This window comes from Macrotis lagotis, chromosome 3 (assembly GCF_037893015.1).
Source record: "Macrotis lagotis isolate mMagLag1 chromosome 3, bilby.v1.9.chrom.fasta, whole genome shotgun sequence".
Lineage (NCBI taxonomy): Eukaryota > Metazoa > Chordata > Mammalia > Peramelemorphia > Peramelidae > Macrotis > Macrotis lagotis.
Window position 1 is genome coordinate 289,227,581 of NC_133660.1, and position 16,374 is coordinate 289,243,954.

Here is a 16,374-nt window from a genome sequence, read left to right on the forward strand (position 1 = left end):
TCCAAAGACAATGAATGGCTCAGTATCATGATATTTGCATTGTAGACTATAAGTTCTGGTCTGATGGGTCAATATTATGCTAAAATAAATGACTAATTCATTCCATTCCATGTACCATTTTATCTGAAAAACTATTTTCCAGGATGGTAAATACTTTTGATTCACTTCATTCCTGATTTAAGCTACCTCATGGATCATATTGAATATTTGACAGTTCAAATATTTAATATTCAATTTTTTATGTTGTCAAGGAGGTGAGGGAAGAATCCTCCTGATCATCTTACCCATAGCAGCTGTGACCTTCTGATTCCGCAGGCTGTAGATGATAGGGTTCATCAATGGGGGCAGTACTGTATAACTCATTGCAATTAAAAGATTCTGGATAGGTGAGGTGTCTGATGTGTCACTGAGACCAGCAATCATTATAGAAATGAGAAACAACATAAGGATGATCAGCTGAGGGGAGCAGGTTGAAATGGCCTTGTAGCGTCCTTCCTCAGAAGGAATCTTGAGTATATTGGAGAAGATGCGGGCATATGAAGCACTTAAAAAGGCAAAGCAGCACATCACTACACATAAACTTGCTACAATTAATAGAAACTCAGTATGAAGCACATCAGAGGTTGAGACCTTTAATACATGAGGGATATCACAAAAAAACTGATGGATCACATTAGAACCATAAAAGGGCAGCCGAAACATGTTGCCTGTGTGGACAGCTGAATATACAAGTCCACTGAGCCATGAGCCAGCTGCTGCACAGACACAGCGTACTGGAGTCATGATGATGCCATAGTGAAGGGGGTGGCAGATGGCTACATAGCGGTCATAGGACATGGCCACAAGCAAAGCAAAATCTGTTGTTCCAAAGACGAGATAAAAGAAAATCTGAGCAGCACAGCCAAGGAGGGACAAGGACTGAATTCCAGACAAAGAATTCACAATGAATTTTGGAACTGTGACAGAGATGGTGCAGATATCCAGAAAAGATAAGTTGCTCAGAAAAAAATACATAGGAGAGTGAAGTTGTGGGTCAGTAATAATTGCAGCAACAGTCAGAAGATTCCCCATCAAGGTTGCTAGGTAAATCATCAGGAACAGCACAGCATGGAAGACTTGCAGCTCCCGCACACTAGAGAATTCCATGAGGAGGAATTCTGTGATGATGGAGAAGTTGTTCATCCCTGCTTGTATTCTGAAACTTAACTAACATCAAATAATATTGTGAATAACAGAAAAAGTATTGAAAAGAATGAAAATAAAATTGTTTTTCAAATAAAACTTGAAAACTACTCTCTCCCATCATTCTGAAGTCATGAAAGATCAGACTGTCTTATAGCCCAAACCAGCTGAAGGAAGAGCTGACAGTAGAAATGATGAATCTAAAATAGGAGAACATTTAAACACTTAGCTGGAAGAATGATGAGAGGAAGTGTAATACAATGAAAGGTGTAACTAAAACGTTTTTATAGTGGATTATCAACACTAAGGATGGAAATTATTTCATGCATCTGTGCACATGGATAAACACACATACTCCCACACTTAAACATGAACATGTATGAATAGATACATTTACATATAATGTATCGTCACAATTTACAAATACATATGAATACATCTATTTGTTTACACACATGTACATTGATTTAATTTCACATCTATACATATGTACATATATATGTATCCTTAGATCAATGTTTATCCATAGAACTTGAAAAAGGGAATGAGAGAAAGAAGTGGATGAAAGAAAGAATAACACTATATTTCAAAGGAGTATGTTTAGGAAAATGGTCTGAAAGCATTCAAAAGTTATATAAAATATCCACGTTTTAATGATAATATTGCTTCACAGTAAGGTAAAGCAAAGTCCAATCTGATTCAATGTTTTGTTTATAGTAAAAAAAAAAGACAATTAGTAGTAAACTGAGAATTTGAAATCAATTCACTTGACTCTAAATGCTCATTTTTACTCATTAAAAAATAGAAATGAAAGAAACTTTGAAACAAGTAACAGTATTTAGTGATATTATTTTACAGTTGTATCTAACTATGCAGGACTCCATTTGAGTTTTCTTAACAAATAGTCTTGAAGTCGTTTGCCATTTCTTTCTCCAACTCATATCTCAAGTAAGTAACTGAGGCAAAGAGGGTTAAGTGACTTGCCCAGGATCACACAATTAAAAAAAATGTGAGACCAGGTTTAAATTCTTGAAACGGAATCTTCTTGATTTTAGGTCTAACACTCTATACACAATGCTGTCTAGATGCTAAATTAGACTTTTTCCTATTCAAATGTTCTACATATCTACATTTATATCTCTAAATTTTTAATAATAGACATATTCAAGTGTGTGTATGTTTGTATGTATGTCTCTGTGTTTGTATATATGTTTGCATGTCTCTATGATATATATGCACATATTAATATTTGTGTATTAGGTTGCAACTTTAAAAAGCTTGAAAGATTGGAAATGCCAGCTCTTCCAAAATGCTCCTCTTATTTTATTTTCCTTTTCTAATTTCATCTCTACAATCTAACCTTTTTTTATACTTATGGAGTATTACAATACATCTGATTATGAATTTACAGGTAAGTAATTGGTCAGTGTTTTATTCTTAGATGTATTTCCTCATAATTGATAACACTGTTGACATAAATGATCTTGTTTTCTGAAAATAAATTGAAATTTAAAGGGCAAGCAGAAGTTGAAATTGCTCCATTTAAATAAATTCCTTTTTTATCCTCACTCATTGAGACTCTTTGCTGTAAATAAGGTAAATAGAGTTTTCTTTGTTCCTTGAGGGTATCTTTCCACTACTGAAACAAGACCTGGGCTGAGGCTACCACATATCTTCCATCTAATTCAATCATCAGACAATGGATCCAGTACTTCAAGAGATCTAATTTTTAGAGTTAATTTTGCATCAGCACAGGCATTCACCTTTAGCATCACCACCTTAGATCACGTCTTGCTTCTTCTGAGTATCTGTAAAATTAGCATATTGTATAATATAATCTGCATTACCCATAGTAGTATTTTCTTATTGTGTGACAGGAATTCATTTCCCCAGATCTACTACTGTGAAGATAAACTCTTGGAGGAACTGATTGAAACTGAAAAGAAATTAATTCTGGTGTTGTGATTTTATTCTACAGACAATTGCTAGAGAGAAAGCTCCATCTACCAATGCAGATGTGCAAAACAAAAATAAAGATAGATGTAGAGATGGAGAAGTTAGAGACAGAGAAATATGGAGGTGGGATAAAAAAATAAAATAATGTACAAACATCAACATAATAAATAGATGATAGAAAAATGAATAGACAGATATGCATGTTACAAGCAATAGAGATATTGATGGAATGATCCAGTTATACAAATATATGTTTTGTCTTTATATAGAAGTATGTTTACATATAGAGCATATTTATATTTCTAAAATACTGTTATGTACTTATGTATATGTGCATACATGTCTACATATGTAGAGAGATAGAGGTAACATTTATAGACAGAGATAAAGTTAAATAAATGATAGACTAATATCCCTTTATTACCCTTCCATTTAACCACAAATACCACTTTGGGTTTCAGCCTCCTTACCAAACCTGAACTTCTAATTCAACATTAAAATTCCTTCTCCAAACTTCCTAATATCCCACCATATAATCTCAAAATTAAACCATTTTAAGTAACCATTTAAAAAAATGTAATGCCCCTGAATTCTCTGACCTAACATAATCCCCCCTGCCCTACGCGTAGACACATACACACACAAACACACACACACACACACACACACACACACACACACACACACATCTATCTATCAGTCTATCTATCTAGCAATCTATATATGTCTGTGTGGATTTATATATCTATATCTATATATCTATATATATAGATATATATGTATGTATTTCTATATACATATATATTAACCTGTAGAAGAAATATAGATATATAAGATTCATATTTGCACACACACACATACACATAAACATGCAATTATAATTCTTGTTCTCCTTGCTTCTCTTACCCTCAATATAACTAAAAGTGAAAAAAAGAAGTCAAAGATCTAGAATTCTCAGATTTCAACAGGACAAAACTCAAATTTCATGAGTTTTAAGACATATTAACTGTTGGACATAGTTTTAGAATTTCTCATTAAGAGTAATATTTGCTCTGTTTTCTGAATTTAAATGTTAGTCTGAAAAAAGCTTGGAGATCTGGTGTCTACTTTAAGCCGTTTAAAAGTGACCGCCACCTAAAAGAATTACTGAAGATCACACAACTTTCTGAAAGCAACAGACAGTTGCTGAAGGTCTTGCATAAGTAAATCATCCCTGTATTCATGTATCATTCAAGTATGATCCTAGGAGGAGAGACTCAAAACTTGATGAATCTCAATTATCTAGGTCCTTTATTTATGTGTGTGTGTGTGAAAGAGAGAGAGAGAGAGAGAGAGAGAGAGAGAGAGAGAGAGAGAGAGAGAGAGAGACAGAGAGACAGAGAGACAGAGAGACAGAGAGAGAGACAGAGACAGAGACAGAGACAGAGAGAGACAGAGAGACAGAGAGACAGACAGAGAGAGACAGAGAGAGACAGAGAGAGACAGAGTCAGAAAGGCAGTGATTTACTCCAGGTGACCTGATTTGGAAAAAATAAAGTCAGGGTCAAATAAATGCCTTCTACTTCTAAAGTCAGCACTCCCTCCATTGAATTTGTTCAAAAGTCCAATCCATCACTTTGTGGCAACAAAATTAAAGATGAGGGAATGGATGAAACAGAGAGGTGAAGTAAGTCCTGTCTCACAGAACCTTTGTCCTCCATGTATCTTGTTGCTCTCCAGAATAAAGATTAATCTAGAGACGAAATGCAACAAGAAACTGACCCATTTCCCCTCTTTATGAGAAGAACAAAACTGAAATGAATTGAAGGCAGAACTGATGATTATTTTTATACATAAGACACATAAATTTGATATTTATATTACACTCCTGAGATTCGCAGAGTATTTTACATGGATCATCTCTGAGGAGCCACAAAATGATTCTGTCAGTTAAGATCATATTGTTATATAATACAGGCATGTGAAAGGGGGAATTGCAATGCTGAGACTTACTCATAATCAAATCACATTAAATCACTTATAAAGTGTCTTCTATGTCCCTGATATTGTGGTAAGCACAAAGAGATACTAAAAAGGCACACGATATCCCCTGACCTCAAAAAGCTCATAGTAAATAAGGAAGAGAAACAAACAAAAAAATAGGCACACATTTTGTATAATATATATATATATATATATATATGCAACTTTATATGTATATAACTGTATGTAAGCAATGCATATATGTACATATGTGTATATATATATGCATATATATATATATATATATATATTTAATTGAAGATAATCTCAGGGGAAAAACAAAAGAATTACTCAGTTCATAAGAGTTAAAAGCAGAATTTGATCTAAAGTCTTACTTTGTTCCTACCCACCAGGCTATGTAGTGTGTGATGACAAAGTCTTTGACATAAAAAGAAATCACTTATGCTGAGATCATTCCTGTGATTTTTGCATTCACACATTAAGCAATGGAGCAAACTCATCAGTTACAAAGAAAAATAATCATCATCATAATGAAGATGCTTGAGTTGATAATTCTTATGTGCACACATTTCAGTATATATTGTTATTGTCATTAGATTCTCTAGTTACTTACAGTTCTACAATCTGGAGATTATTTCCTTTTCCACCAATTATTTCCATTCTCACTGCCATATGCAAAGTATTGAAATCTAACTTTCTGAACCTACACAGGCATTATTGAGAATTTTTTGGTGATTCTTATGTTGTAGAGCCTGATGAAATATGTCATCATTTGGAAAAGGTGCTGTGAAATTACCAGAGTTCACAAAATGATTATCATCATCCCTTTGATACCTGTGGATTCTCTGACCCATCCCTAGAGAATACATAGATAGGGTAGAGTTTATGAAATAAACAACACAATGAAAATCTTTCTCCCTTTAGTCTCATTAAAATATCTAAAAATGTATAGGCTATTGGGAGTCTCTCAATCCATGAGGGTCTTAGTCAATTCAATAAACATTTATTGAATACATGTTCATTGTCAGACTCTGTGGAAAGTAAAAAAGAGATGGAGGTAGGAAGATGAAGGGGAGACGGCATGCAGCAAAAGGGACTGAGGGAGAAGAATTATGGCAGTGTTGCCATTATTAAATGAAGGAAATACTATGTTAGACTCCCCCATTAAATGGAGCTATTAGAGATCATGGCTCTGCCCTCCAGTCAGAGGGTCCAATGAGAGTGTTCGAAAATAATATTAAGTTGTGAGTAGTATAGTTGATTCTATCTCAAAAAACGATGTTATTTCATTATTTTGTTTTGTAAATATGTATTTCCATTATTCAGAATTCCTAACTCATTTTTAAAATGTATTATTTAACATTACTTGTTTTGTCTATAATCCAAAAAGATCAAAGAAGACAATTATTTTTATATATACACCCACACACCTCTCTATGTAGACATACATACATATACACACACAAAAATATAGAAAAATTTCTATGGAATTACCTCTAAAGGCTCTTTTTGTGATGGCAGAGAACTGAAAAATAGCAGGATATTCATCAATTGAGAAATGACTGAGCAAGCTATGGTATATGAATGTGATGGAGAACTATTTTACTATGAGAAATGGTGCGGGAATGTTTTCAGAAAGAATAACAACATGAGAAGACTTAGACGAGCTGAGAAAAAGTTAAAAAGAAAAGAACCATGAATTGTAAATGGTAAAAGCAATATTGCAGTGATGTTCAATTTTGAAAAAATAATCTGGTCAATATAGCAATCTGAGACAGTGCCAAAGTAACTCATGATGAATGATAGTATTTCCCACCAGAGAAAGAACTTTTGAACTCTGAGTCCAAATTGAAACAGAACATTCTTACTTTCATATATAACTTAATTTTTATAAAATACTTAAAAAGGATATATATCTTACATAATTTCTCATGTGTACTTGATATCATATTGCTTGTAGTGAACTGGAAGGGCAGATGAGGGAGAGAATTTGGAACTCAGTATTTTTACTGATAAAAATATTTAAATCCCATTTTCTACTTCTGCTCATGATATTCTACATGAACCGGTATGCCTTTCCCTTGATTTTATAAAAGAAATTTTCAGTGATTTCCCTATTGATTGGTATTGCCTTAAATTTTAATATTTTGCCATCAGAAGAAGAGCTGCCAAAATTAGCTCTATAAATATATATGTATATATGGCTATGTGTATGTATATAGATATAGATGATAGATATAGATATAGATTTAGATATAGATATAGATATAGATATGGATATGGATATGGATATGGATATGGATATGGATATAGATATAGATGATATAGGTATAGGTATAGGTATAGGTATAGGTATAGGTATAGGTATAGGTATAGGTATAGGTATAGGTATAGGTATAGATATAGATATAGATATAGATATAGATATAGATATAGATATAGATATAGATATAGATATAGATGATATAGATATAGATGTAGATGATGGATATGGACATAGATATAGATATAGGTATAGGTATAGGTATAGATGATATAGATATAGATGATGTAGATATAGATGATATAGAGATAGAGATAGAGATTAGAGATAGAGATAGTGATAGAGATTATAGATAGAGATAGAGATAGAGTTAGAGATAGAGATAGAGATAGAGATAGAGATAGAGATAGAGATAGAGATAGATGGAGATGGAGATAGAGATCGATAGATAGAGATAGATATAGATACAGATACAGATACAGATACAGATACAGATACAGATACAGATACAGAGATAGAGATAGAGATAGAGATAGAGATAGAGATAGAGATGGAGATGGAGATGGAGATGGAGATGGAGATAGATAGAGATAGAGATAGAGATAGAGATAGAGATAGATAGAGATAGAGATAGAGATAGAGATAGAGATAGAGATAGAGATAGAGATAGAGATAGAGATAGAGATAGAGATAGAGATAGAGATAGGTATACACCTAACTTTATTCTTTTTGCATTTTCTTTGAGAAAATACAAGTTTAGAATGATAGTGCAAAATTACTTTCCAGAATTGTTGGAAAAATTCAGAATTCAATTAACAGTGTATTAGTGTCTCTATTTTACCACAATCTTTCTAGCATTTGCTATTTTACTGTCCTGTCAAGCTTGTTAATGTGATAAATAACAAATGGAATTGGACCTCAGATTAATTCAAAATTGCATTTCTCTTATTAATAATGATTTAGATTTTTTTCACATGACAACTCTGAAAGTGACTGGATATTAAGATCAACGTAAGATGAATATTGAATGAATAAATTAAACAATCATGTTCCTTTTGAATATTGATTAATTCAAAAGAATTTTAAATTATTTTTATTTCCAAATGTATCATCTCATCCTGTTTTTTCAAGGAGTCAGGTGTTAGAGTAAGTAGGTGGTTTAGGAACTATAGAGCTGAAATTCTTTAGTTTAAATCTTGCCCCCAAGAATTGACAGAATCACTCCATTATTTTTGCAAAGACAACACGTAATTGGGTCAAAGAGAGCACAACAACAACAACAACAACCATAAGGCCCTTGAGGTTGAATGGGGTAAGTAAAGGGACGGCAATATCCTTGACAAGAGGAACAAGAGCAAAGTTTCTCTGCGAATGCAAGCCTACAGTAATATCATGGCAACTTGAACATTTCAGGACATTTCCAAAGCTCTGAGGGATTTAACGGTATCCAAAATCACCATCTTTTTTCAAGGCACTGTTTCTTTATTTTTTCAAAAGATTTTATTTATTTATTTAGAATTTTACAATTTTCCCCCATTCTTGCTTCCCTACCCTCACCCCCCCCACAAAAGACATTCTGTTAGTCTTTACATTGCTTCCATGGTATACATCAATCTAATTTGAATGTGATGAGAGAGAAATCATATCCTTAACGAAGAAAAACAAAATACAAGAGAGAGGAAAATTATATAAGGAGATAATGTTTTTTTTAATTAAAGTTAATAATCTTTGTTCTTTGTTCAAGCTCCACAATTTTTTCTCTGAATACAGATGGTATTCTCCCTCTCAGATACACCAAAATTTTTCCTGATTGTTGCACTGATTGAATGAGCAAGTCCATTAAGGTTGATCATCACCCCATGTTGCTGTTAGGGAGTACAGTGCTTTTATGGTTCTACACAACTTACTTATCATCACTTCATGCAAATCCTTCCAGGCTTCCCTGAATTTGATCCCTCCTGGTTTCTAATAGCACAACTGTTTTCCATCACATACATAAACCACAGTTTGTTAAGCTATTCCTTAATTGAAGGACAGTCACTTAATTTCCAAATCTTTGACACAACAAAGAGGGCTGCTATGAATATTTTTTGTACAAGTGATGTTTTTACCCTTTTACATAACCTCTTTAGGGTATGGACCCAGTAAAGGTATTACTGGATCACAGGGTATGCACATTTTTATTGTCATTTGGGCTTAATTCCAAATTGCTCTCCAGAAAGGTTGGATGAGTTCACAGCTCCACAAACAATGTATTAGTGTCCCAGATTTCCCACATCCCTTCCAACATTGATCATTGGATTCTTGTCATTATGGTAAGTCTGAGAGGTGTGAGGTGGTACCTCAGAGATGCTTTAATTTGCAATTCTCTAATAAGTAGTGATTTAGAGCAATTTTTCATATGACTATAGTTCTCTTTGATTTCCTTATCTATAAATTGCTTTTACATATCCTTAGACCATTTGTCAATTGGAAAATGGATCGTTGTTTTAAAAGCTTGACTCAATTCTCTGTCTATTTTGGAAATGAGTCCTTTGTCAGAAATACTAGTTGTACAAATTGTTTCCCAAGTTACTACATTTCTTTTGATCTTGGTTCCAGTGGTTTTGTCTGTACAAAAGCTTTTTAATATAACGTAATGAAAATTGTCTAGTTTGAATTTAATGCTGTTCTCCATCTCTGCCTTGGTCACAAACTGCTTCACTTTCCATAGTTCTGACAGGTAATCTATTCTTTGATTTCCTAGTTTGCTTATAATATTTTTATACCTAAATCTGGTATCCATTTGGAATTATCTTGGTATATGGTGCGAGGGGTTGATTTAATCCAAGTTTCTGCCATAATAGCTTCCAATTATTGCAACAGTTTTTTTATAAAAGAGTTTTTCTCCCAATAGCAGGAATCCTTGGTTTTATCAAATAGTATATAATAAGAATTCTTGCCTACTATTGTACCTAGTCTATTCCACTGATCCACCACTCCATTTCTTAGCTAATACCAGACAGTTTTAATGACTGTTGCTTTATAAAATAATTTAAGATCTAGTAGGGCTCAGCCACCATCTATTAAACTTATTTTCATTAAATCCCTAGAAATTTTCAACTTTTTTATTTCTCCATATTAATTTACTTATAATTTTTTATAAAGCATTAAAGTAATTTTTTGGGAATTTTGATTGGTAGGGCACTAAACAAGTAGTTTAATTTTGGTAGAATTGTCATTTTGATTATTTTAGCTCAGCCTTTCCATGAGCAGTTGATATTTCCTCAGTTATTTAAATCTGATTTTATTTGTGTGAGAAGTGTTTAGTAATTGTTTTCAAAAAGTTTCTGAGTTCACCTTGGCAGGTAAACTACCAGGTATTTTATATTGTCTGAAGGTACTTTGAATGGTATTTCTCTTTCTAACTTTTTTTTTACATTTTTGCAAGGCAATGGGGTTAAGTGGCTTGCCCAAGGCCACACAGCTAGGTCATTATTAAGTGTCTGAGGCCGGATTTGAACTCAGGTACTCCTGACTCCAGGGCCAGTACTCTATCCACCGCGCCACCTAGTTGCCCCCTCTAACTCTTTCTATTGCATCTTGCTAGACATATATTGAAAGGTTGAGAATTTTTGAGAATTTATTTTATATGCTGCAACTTTTTTAAAGTTGCTAATTATTTCTAGTACCTTTTAGATGATTTTTGGGATTCTCTTGGTATAGCATCATGTCATCTGCAGAGAGTGAGACTTTTTTCTCTTTCTTTCCAATACTAATTCCTTCAATCTCTTTTTTTCTTTTATTGATGAAACTAACATTTCAAATATGTTATTGAAGACTAGTGGTGATAATAAGCATCCTCCTTTCACCCTGATCTTATTGGGAATGCATCAAGCCTATCATTGTATATAATGCTTGCTGATAGTTTCAGATAGATACTGCTCATTATTCTAAGGAACAATCCATTTATTCATATACTCCCTAGTGTTTTAATGGGAATGGGTGCTATTTTATCAATGGTCTTTTCAAAATGTATTGATATAATCATATGATTTTTGATTGGTTTTGTTTTTGATATAATTAATAATACTTACAATTTTCCTAATATTGAACCAACCCTGTATTCCTGAGATAAATCCTACTTGGTCATAACGTATTATCCTAGTGATAACTTGTTGCAATCATTTTTCTAAGATTGGATTTAAATTTTTTGCATCTATATTCATCAGGGAAATAGGTCTATAGTTTTCTTTCTCTGATTTAACTCTTCCTGGTTTAGGTATCAGTACCATAGAGGTGTCATAGAAAAAAGTTAGGCAGAGTTCCGTCTTTACCTATTTTTCCAAAGACTTTACATATAATTGGAATCAATTGTTCCTTAAGTGTTTGATAGATTTCCGATGTGAATCCCTCTGCACCTGTAGATTTTTTCTTAGAGAGTTCAATAATGGCTGGTTGAATTACTTTTTCTGAGATAGCATTATTTAGGTATTTAATTTAGTCATCAATTAACCTGGAATACTTAAAATTTTTGTAAATATTCATCCATTTCACTTACATTATCAAATTTATTGGCATAGAGTTGGCCAAAATAATTCTGAATTATTACTTTAATTTCCTCCTCATTGGTAGTAAATTCACTTTTTTCATTTATGATACTAGCTGTATGGTTTTCAACTGTCTCTTTTTCAATCACATTGACAAGAGGTTTATGAATTTTATTGGTTTTTAATACAGCCAACACTTGCTTTTGTTTATTAGTTCAATAGTTTTCCTGCTTTAAATTTCATTAATTTTTCCTTTAATTTTTAGAATTTGTAATTTGGTAGTTAATTGGAGGCTTTAAATTTGTTCTTTCTCTAATTTTTTTAGTTGCATGTTTGGTTCACTGATTTCATCTCTCTCTCCTTTATTCATGCAAGCATTTAAAGAACTAATATATCCCTTGACAGCCACCTTGATTATTTCCTATGGTATGTTGTTTCATTATTGTCATGAAGTAAGATGAAATAATTAAATCTTTCTGTAATTTGCTGTTTGATCCACTCATTCTTTAAAATGAGGTTATTTACTTTACAATTAATTTTGGGTCTATATCTCCCCGGCCCAATATTGCATATGATTTTCATTGCATTATGATCTGAGGAAGATATGTTCACAATTTCTGCCTTAATGCAATTGATTATTAGTTTTTTATGCCCTAGCACATGGGCAATTCTTTTGTAAGTACCATGTACTGAAGAAAATAAGGTATATTCCTTTCTGTCCCCAATCAATTTCCTCCAAAGTCTATTATGCCTAGGTTTTCTATCAATCTATCTCCTTAACTTCCCCCTTGTTTATTTTATGATTAGATTTATCTAAATCGGAGAGCAGGAGCTTGAGGTCTCCAACTAGTAGAGTTTTTCTTTATGTGTTCCTTTAGCTGTTTCAACTTATCCACTAAGAATCTGGATGCTATACCTTTGGGTATATATATAGTATTGAATATTGAAATTACTTTATTGTCTATGGTACCTTTTAGAAGGATATAGTTTCCTTCCTTATATCTTTTAAGACATCTATTTTTGCAGCTTCTGTGTCTTAAATAAGAATTGCAACACCTGATTTTTTTCACTTCAGCTGAAGCAAAATATATTTTCCTCCAACCTCTTAGTTTTACTCTACATCTATCTCTCTGCTTCAAATGAGCTTCTTGTTAGCAGAAAATTGCATGATTCTGGTTTTTAATCCACTCTGCTTTTTGCTTACATTATAAGGGAGAGTTCATCCCATTGACATTCAAAGTTACAATTACTAACTCTTTATTGCCCTCTATGCTATCTTCCCTCTGTTTGTATTTTTTCCCTTTTCCCCTTTTTCCCTTTTATCCATATTACCCAGTGATTTTTTCTGAATCCCACTACCTTTTGTGTGTTTGCCCTCCTATATCTACCCCCTCCCCTTTCTTTACCCTTTTCCCCCTCCTCCTTCCCTTCTTTCTGTTAGTTCCCCTTTTCTCCCCCTACCCATCCCATCCCTCCCCTTTTCCCCTTTTAATACTTGAAAGGTAAGATACATTTCTTAACTTAGTTAATTTAGCTGTAAGTTAACTTTAAGCCAAGTCTGATGATAAGAAGATTCAATTGGTTCTAACCACCTCCTTTCTTCCCCTCTATTGCAAAAGGTCTTTTGTACCTCTTAATGTAATATGATTTACACCAATCTATCTCCTCTCTCCTTCTGTCTCCTTACTGCCCCACTTTTTAAATATATATATATTTTAATCATTCTATCTGAGTCACAGAAAAGTTATGAGTGTCCATCGCTTCTGGCTAAGAATATTTCTCTAATAGAATTACACTTGATGAGAGTCATTAGAGTCTTTCTCCAAGGTAGGGATATGGCCAATTTCATCTTAAAAGATAGCAGGCTCATGGATAAGTCATGAGTGTCCATCACTTCTGGCAAAATATATTCTCTCTAATAGAAATACAATTCTCAGGAGTTATGAGACTCTTTCTCTGAAGTGAGGATACAGCCAGTTTCATCTTAATGGATGGCAGTTTTTTTTTTCTCCCCCCCTTTTTTCCTTTTCATGCGTGTCTCTTAAGCCTCCTGTTTGTTGTCCAAATTTTCTATTTAGCTCTTGTCTTTTCATCAGGAAATGTTGGAAGTCTCCCAGTTCATTAAATGTCCATCTTTTCCCCTGAAAGAGAAGGTTCAGTTTTGCCAGATAATGGATTCTTAACTGCATTTCAAGCTCTTTTGCTCTTTGAAATATCTCATTCCAGGACCATCGATCTCCTAATGATGATGCAGAGGTCCCGCATAATCCTTACTGTGACTCCTTGGTATTTAAAGTGTTTCTTTCTGGCTGCTTGCAGGATATTCTCTTTTATCTGACAGTTCTGGAATTTGGCTGCAACATTTCTTGGTGTTTTAAGATCTCTTTCTGGAGGGGACTGATGCATTCTTTCAATAAGATTTTTTGCACTGTTCCATGATAACAGGGCAGTTTTCCATCACTAAATCCTATAATATTAAATCCAATCTTTTTTTTCTCTTCAATGTTTTCAGGAAATCCTGTAATTCTCAGGTGTCCCTTCTCGAATGGTTCTTAAGGTCAGTGGTTTTAATGATGAGGTATTTTTCATTTTCTTCTATTTTTTCAATCTTTTTGTTTTATTTAACAGAATCTTTTTTGTCTCATGAAGCCATTAGTGTCCACATATACATTCTGTTTTTAGAGAAGACATTTCTTCAATTATCTTTTGCAACTCCTTTTCCAATCAGTCAATTCTATTTTTGAAGTAGTTTTCCATTTCCCCAAGTGTAATTCTGAGAGAATCACTTACTTTTTGCATTTTCCCAATTGAGGATCTGAGAGAATTATTCTCATTTTGTATTTGTCCAATTCTATTTTTGTTTTGTTTTCTTGTTGTGAGATGTCCATTTTCTCTTGGAATGTGTTTATTTTCTCTTGAGTTTCTTTTCCCAACTTTTCCAATTGATTTTTAAACTCTTTCCTGATTTCTTCCATGAAGTATTTCTGTGCTGGAGACCAATTCATTTTCTCCCAAGAAGTGTTAAGTCTCTCTTGATTAGAATGTGGTTTTTCCTAGTATTTTTCGATGGGTCCCACTTCTTGATGGTTTTTCTTCATTTTTCTAGGATCATGTGTTTCAGGAGGGACTGGCTCACAGAGGTTTGCTTTTGAAGATCCTAGAGATTTTGTTCACTTGGTTTAGTAATTCCAAGGATTGGCCAGTAGGAGAAGCTGGTTGCTTTTTCTGGTGTCACTGAAAACCTCTCTCAAACCTGGAGGGACTGAGGAGGGAGGGAGGAGAAAAACTGGTGGATCAAATTAGAACCATAGAAGGGCAGGCGAAACATATTGTATGCGTGGACAGCTGAATACACAAACCCACTGAGCCATGAGCCAGCTGCTGCCCAGAGACAACATACTGGACTCATGATGATGCCATAATGTAGAAGGTGGCAGATGGCCACGAAGCGATCATAGGACATGGCCACAAGCAAAGCAAACTCGGCTGAGGCAAAGAAGTCAAAGAAGAAGATCTGAGCAGCACAACCAAGGAGGGACAGGGAATGAATACCAGATAAAGAATTCACGATAAATTTTGGAAGTGTGACTGAGATGGCACAGATATCCAGGAGAGATAAGTTGCTTAGAAAAAAATACATGTGATAGTGAAGGTGTGGGTCAGTGATAATTGCAGCAACAGTCAGAAGGTTTCCCATCAAGGTTGCTAGGTAAATCATCAGGAACAGCACAGCATGGAAGACCTGCAGCTCCCGCATGCTGGAGAACTCCGTGAGGAGGAACTCTGTGATGATGGAGAAGTTGTTCATCCCTGCTGGTATTCTGGACCTTTAATAGCATCAATTAATACCATGAATAACAGAAAAGGGTCTGGAAAAGATTGATTTTTTTTTTCAAATAAAACTTGAAAACTACTTTGTTCCATCAATCATAAAAAGAAGGAAAATCAGACTTGGTTTCATAGAACAAACCAGCTGAAGTAAGAGTTCACAGTAGAAATGATAAGTCTAAAATGCTAGAACAGAGTATCAAATACTTAGCTATACAGAGTGACTAGAGGAAGTTGTATATTATGAACATCAGCAGGGGAGGCTAGGTGGTGCAATGGATAGAGCACTGGCCCTGGAGTCAGGGGGGCCTGAGTTCAAATCCAGCCTCAGACACTTAGTAATTTCCTAGCTGTGTGGCCTTGGGCAAGTCACTTAACCCCATTGCCTTGCAAAAACCTAAAAAATAATACAAACATCAGCAAAGTGAATGATACAAAAAAAGTTAATATAGAGTACTATCACAACCAAGGATGGAAACTATTTCGTGTATCTGTGCACACACACAAACATACGTAAAAACTTACACACACATACAGCAACCACTATGAGCATATTCATGTATATGTTTGTGCATATATAAATATATTTATACATACACATTTTACTCACATATCTAAATACATCTATTTGTA

The 16,374-nt window shown here is 33.9% G+C and overlaps 1 protein-coding gene across 1 annotated transcript; it reads right to left on the bottom strand.

Annotated features, from left to right (window-relative positions):
* Nucleotides 1-246: 246 nt before the first annotated feature.
* On the bottom strand, nucleotides 247-1,182 carry LOC141519439 (olfactory receptor 14I1-like). Its single transcript, XM_074231679.1, has one exon. It carries the CDS (start codon nucleotides 1,180-1,182, stop codon nucleotides 247-249), a length of 936 nt encoding a protein of 311 aa, XP_074087780.1.
* Nucleotides 1,183-16,374: the final 15,192 nt, after the last annotated feature.

Bases quoted from the DNA above. Each gene is read 5' to 3' on its own strand.
- LOC141519439 (XM_074231679.1), bottom strand. From the start codon at position 1,182: ATGAACAACTTCTCCATCATCACAGAATTCCTCCTCATGGAATTCTCT.